The sequence below is a fragment of the Sceloporus occidentalis genome, unplaced genomic scaffold (genome assembly GCF_023333645.1).
Source record: "Sceloporus occidentalis isolate IW3139 unplaced genomic scaffold, rSceOcc1.0.p SCAF_94, whole genome shotgun sequence".
In the NCBI taxonomy this organism is placed as follows: domain Eukaryota; kingdom Metazoa; phylum Chordata; class Lepidosauria; order Squamata; family Phrynosomatidae; genus Sceloporus; species Sceloporus occidentalis.
In genome coordinates, this window is record NW_028317074.1 from 936,665 (window position 1) to 942,322 (window position 5,658).

The 5,658-nt window shown below is 37.8% G+C and overlaps 1 protein-coding gene across 1 annotated transcript; it reads left to right on the top strand.

The window, feature by feature from the left end:
* The first annotated feature begins 287 nt into the window (after positions 1 to 287).
* On the top strand, positions 288 to 1,356 carry LOC149284364 (E3 SUMO-protein ligase ZBED1-like). The gene is made up of 2 exons (XM_089496791.1): positions 288 to 514; positions 672 to 1,356. The coding sequence occupies exons 1-2, from the start codon at positions 288 to 290 to the stop codon at positions 1,354 to 1,356; spliced, it is 912 nt and encodes a 303-aa protein (XP_089352917.1).
* The last annotated feature ends 4,302 nt before the right edge of the window (positions 1,357 to 5,658 follow it).

The window sequence follows — 5,658 nt, forward strand, 5'->3', positions numbered from 1 at the left end:
ACAGGCACACGGCTGACAACCTGGCAGCTGAACTTAAAAGGATTGCGGAAGAGTGGGGTATCTTAAACAAAGTTGTCGCTTGTGTGTCTGATAATGCCAGCAACATAAAAGCAAGTATACGGAAGGCTGGATGAAAGAACGTGGCTTGCTTTGCCCATACACTGAACCTCATTGTTAGGGGAAGCTTAAAAACAATTCAAGAGACAATTTCTAAGGTGAAGAATATTGTTGAATATGTTAACAGAAGCACGGTTGCAACTGAAAGACTTAAAGCAACTCAAAAACAGATGGGCCTTGGAGAGCTGCGACTCAAACAAGATGTGGTGACAAGGTGGAATTCCACTTATTATATGCTTCAAAGATTTGGGGAGCAGAAAGAAGCAATCATTGCCACTCTTGCTTTGGTCAACCCTAGCCTTCCAACCCTGACTCTTAATGAGTGGGACATAATAAAGGATGCCTGTGAAATGCTGAAGCCCTTTGAAGAGGTTACTGTAGAAGTCAGCGCAGACAGGTATGTATGAATGTAATATACTATATAACTATTTAACCTGTTGCAACAATGATTATTTTGTCATAGTTTAAACCATAAACCCTAATTTTTCATTTATCCTTATAGGTCTGATTGTATGCATTTAGTAAGTTATATCCTCTCTTTCTCATTATAACAGATATGTGACTGCATCAAAGATCATTTTGATGGCAAGGGGACTGCAAAAAGTAATTCAGCGTTTACAGAGTGCTGTGTCCAAACATGGCCCTGTTATTGAAATGTTTAACGCGCTGAAAGAAGAAATGCAAAACCGCTTTCATCAAATTGAACACTTTCGTCTGTTTGCGGAGGCAACTGTGCTGGACCCTAGGTTTAAGCAAAGGGCATTCTATGAAGCAGCAGCCGCAGATGAAGCAGCCAAAAACATAACTACAGCTGCAGCAAGAGTTGGGTCCAGCACGCAACCTCAAGCTGGCCTTGTGGACCCCCCAGACAATCCTCGATCTACACAAACTGCTTCTTTCTGGGAGGACTTTGATGAGAGAGTGGCAGAGACAGTAACCTCCTGCAACCCCACATCTTCTGCAATGTCAGAAATGAGAGGGTATCTTGCAGAGTCCCTGATTCCAAGGACTGAAGACCCACTGGCCTGGTGGAAATCAAGGCAGACGATCTATGAAGGACTAACAGTTGTCATGAAAAAGAGACTTTGCATAGTGGCTACGTCTGTGCCTGCAGAGAGAATGTTTTCAAAAGCTGGCCAGATCATTTCAGAAAGGAGAAACAGGCTGAGTCCAAACAAAGTTAGACAGCTAGTATTTCTCAATGCAAACATCACCTCTCCTGCAGACAAATCATCATAGAAAGGAATAAATGATCAATTTGTTTCATTTATATAGCACTTTTTTCTGTTTATTTATGTTTTATTGACCTCCCTTGTTTGTAAAAAAAAATACGTGCATTTTTTTCCTTTTTATATTTAATGTTTGCAGTTCTTTAAAATACGTTTGATCCTGTTTTATTAAAACATTGTTTTTTAAAAACCAAACCCGGTTCGTAAATGTGTCATTATTTACAACACTGTATGGGAAAATCTGGGGTGGGGTAGGGCAGTTAGCCATTTCACTATCAGGATTATTTGTTTATCTGCATTACACACAATGTGTTGTAAAGTAATCTAATATGTGTCCGCATATTGGAGGCAGGGGTAAATTTAGGGTTGATGGGGTGTTTAGGGTTAATTTCAGGGGTCGTAATGGTTAATGGGGTGTTTAGAGTTAATTTAGGGGCAGTTATGCTTAATGGGGTGTTTAGGGTTAATTTGGGGGCAGTTATGCTTAACGGGGTGTTTAGGGTTAATTTAGGGGCAGTTATGCTTAATGGGGTGTTTAGGGTTAATTTGGGGGCAGTTATGGTTAATAGGGTGTTAAGGGTTAATTTTAGGGGCAGTCATGGTTGATGGGGTGTTAAGGGTTAATTTTAGGGCAGTCATGGTTGATGGGGTGTTTAGGGTTAATTTAATGGTGAGGGTTAATTTAATTAATTTAATAAAGTTAGCTTAAGGTGCAGTTGCAGGTAAAGGGGAATGTAAATCCTGGGGGCAGTGATTATGAATGTATTATTTATAACAGTATGGTGACATTCTCTGAATGATTACAATGCCAATGAAGGCAGAGAGTCGTTCAAAGATCCGGATCTTACAATGATCCGGATCTTACAATGATCCGGATCTTACAATGATCCGGATCTTACAGTGATCCGGATCTTACAGTGATCCGGATCTTACAGTGATCCGGATCACTGTAAGATTCGGATCCCTGTAAGATCCGAATCTTTGAACGACTCTCTGCCTTCATTGACATCACTGGAGGCAGGGGGGAGGATTCATAATGAAAGGGGCGGGGCCAATCGTTAGTGTGCCTGCACGGAGTTACTGGAAAACAGTAACTCCGTGCAGACACACTGAGTGATCCGAAGATCCGGATCATGAATCGGATCATTTCAGTGAACGAATCGAAATGATCCGATTCACTTTAATGATCCGAACTTCCCATCACTAGTGCAAGGGAGCCTGCTGTGATTTTCACATTATTCTTTTGTCTAGGCCTAAAGAAGCCTCCATATATATATATATATATATGTTATTTTATGCTCGTATCAATAAACTTGACATGGTTCATATCAAGTGTAGATTTGGTGGCAGGTTGTTTTTGTTTTTCGTTTAGGAAACATCTATTAAAACTTGTTTGAGTTTTTAAGTGTTACCACCAGTAACAAATTATGTAAATGCTTCAGTAAAACTACAAAAGTTTGTTTGAAGAAATCTGCTTTGTGCTTATGTATTTTTTGTGCCTGCTTCCAAATCTAAATCTAGACAACTAAATCATTCAAATAATATTTACCTGCAATAGGCATTGAGGACAGACCACTTGTGTTTCTTTTAAACAAATAAATTAAAAACACTCGCCTCATAGGTATTTTTTATAGCTCTGAACTGTGTGCTTTAGTTGAAGCTAATTGTATAAAAATATGGACAATATTTTGCTTATGGTTTTATTAAATTACATTAAAAGTACCATATGTGCCTTATTTTTAAAGGAAAAAGTCATTTTGCCAAGGATCAGTTAAGAGATTGGTGTCCCCTTCAAGGAACCCTCCAGGCTGTATTTAATGTATTATAGGCATATTTGCCTAGACTCCAGTGGATTGTCATATAGTTACAGGGCAAGTAACATCTCTTTTTAAATGGAAAACGAAAATCAACTGGTAAATGCCACAGCTTTTGTGGCAAGATTCAACTTATTCCACACATATTTTAATTTGATTGCAACCTGAAGCATTTGCTTTGCAGTGGTAGACCTTGAAATGGTCCATAGCTTTCCTGCCTCCCTCTTGCTGAGATCTGGGTTGCAAATCTTTTAAACTTGCCTTAATTGAATAGTGTCTTAGAATTCAGCAGCATCTCATCATCTGGAACTACTGAGGCAGCACTTGTGATCTTCCTGACCCGCTGAGTTGTAACAGATGTAAATATTTGTACACTATGCCACAATCTTACTGTTCCTATAACCTCTTCCTCAATACTAATCATCCACCTCCGACAAGGTTTTGCTGTTTACCAAGCATTTTATATATAAATACATTTTCATAAGTAATGTGGAAATTAGGTTATATGTGGTTCTATGAAGTTGCTATAGCAACACTGTTTCGGTTTCATATACTGTAGGCGCTTATGTGCATACAATTTAATTTTCGCTGTGCTCTAATATATATATTTTTTACAAACTTACAACCATGGAGAGAAAAATCATAAGGGTCATTGATAAAACAAATTAACGCAACTGTGTTGAGAATGGCAGAGACAAATGTGATCTTACCAACCAGTTACAGTATAATATATCAAATAGAGAGTTATGTTTGATACTAATAGCAAATGAACCTGTTTATAGCATGTACTATTTCTTCCTCTGTCGTGGTATTTAATATGCATACATATATAACATTCACAAACACAAGTATGCAGGTGAGAAATCTCTACAGAAGATAGAGGGTGTCTACATGGATCTCTATGCATGCATTTTATCGTGCTTACTAAAAATATAAAGTTGGTCTCAAAACAGAAATATCTCTGTCTCTTAAGTTCTACATACATTTGTCCAACTGCAGATGATAGAACATAAATCTAAACTAGTTAGTAAATAAGGGAATATTTTAACTGTATAAAGTGAGATGCTCTTCAAACAATTAGGTCAAAGTATTACTCTTTACAAATCTTCCAAATGGGGCGCACATCCACATAGGGAAAAAGAGATATTTGACAAAAAGTAGTGTAACTCTGTATGCAAATAGGGGCTTAGCAGCATTGCAGGTAAGTAATGCACTCCAAGGACATAAATTAGCTCATCATAAAATATTCTTTAATTCTTCATAGAACAGATGAAATGTACAAAAGCTTTTACAAAGTAAAACAATAAGATGGAATTTTGTATGTGTTTTTGCGCCCCATTTGGAAGAGTTGTATAGAGTATTAAGTGTTGAAGGAACGCTTATTTGGGTGCTGCTGCCTAATTAGGGAAAGTATTATTTATTCAATTATTATTCATTTACACCAGTGGTGTGTTTTTGCTTTTCTTGTGTTTAAAGTATTACTCTCCCTCATTTTAAAAACTATTATTAGTTTGTCACTGATATAAATCGCATATAAGCACCTCTCAGTCTAGTACTAGAGCTAGAATATGGTGAAATGACTATGATTGCCATCTATTATTTATAAAGCATCCACTTACTCAACAGTTCTAGATAATGGTGGGCATTGCAACATATTGCAGCAACCTAGGGAAGCACACAACCATAAAAGCATACATATTTATATTCCCAGGTTGCTGCTAAAATAATAATGACCAATAATTTTACAAAACCAAAGAAGAATGCAACACATATCCAGTAAATACCATTCAGAAAAACACCTAAGGCATAATTATTGGGGATTGCGTCATGCAATATGGCCATATAGTACTTTAGCTTGCCACTAGGTCAAAGTAGGGGGATCATCTATCATTTGAAACCAGTCCATTAGATAAAAGCTAAGATGGTTGAACAAGGACAATCTAATCTATGCTGTTATTTTATTCTTGGAGCTTTGTTCCTGAAGCCCAAAAGGTTAGGTAACCAAAATGCCAGGCAGCTTGGCTATGCTGTAGCTACACTTAGTAGTGGCATCCATAGGCATTACACAAAATATACTTCTCCCTGCTAACAAAATTCTTTAGCACTGGTGGAAGCAAGAAGCATTTAGGCGCTTTTAGGACATGGGGGTTCCTCTATAGCCCTAGGCACCCCCCCACTACTCAGAAAATATAAAAGGCTGTATAAAGTAGATGTATGTATAAAATATCCATGGAACAGCTAAAAAGGGACAGTAACTTTGAAGAGTTGTCTGTGGCACTTTTTTTTTTTGCAAAGCAGACATTCCAGCAAAGTACAATAGGTATATTAGCCAGACACAGACTGCCAAATTCAGTCAAGTTAAGCTTTTAACATAAGCAGGGGTAAATAATGCACCCCAATGCAAATTTACATGCTTCGGGCTTTTATATTGTGCCGTGAGTGCTTTTCTAACTTGTCAGACCCTTACAGCTGTTAGTATGCTGCAAGGTCAGCGTGCA

Bases quoted from the DNA above. Each gene is read 5' to 3' on its own strand.
- LOC149284364 (XM_089496791.1), top strand. From the start codon at position 288: ATGGGCCTTGGAGAGCTGCGACTCAAACAAGATGTGGTGACAAGGTGG. The intron at 515-671 runs GTATGTATGAAT...TCATTATAACAG, and splicing joins GTAGAAGTCAGCGCAGACAG to ATATGTGACTGCATCAAAGA.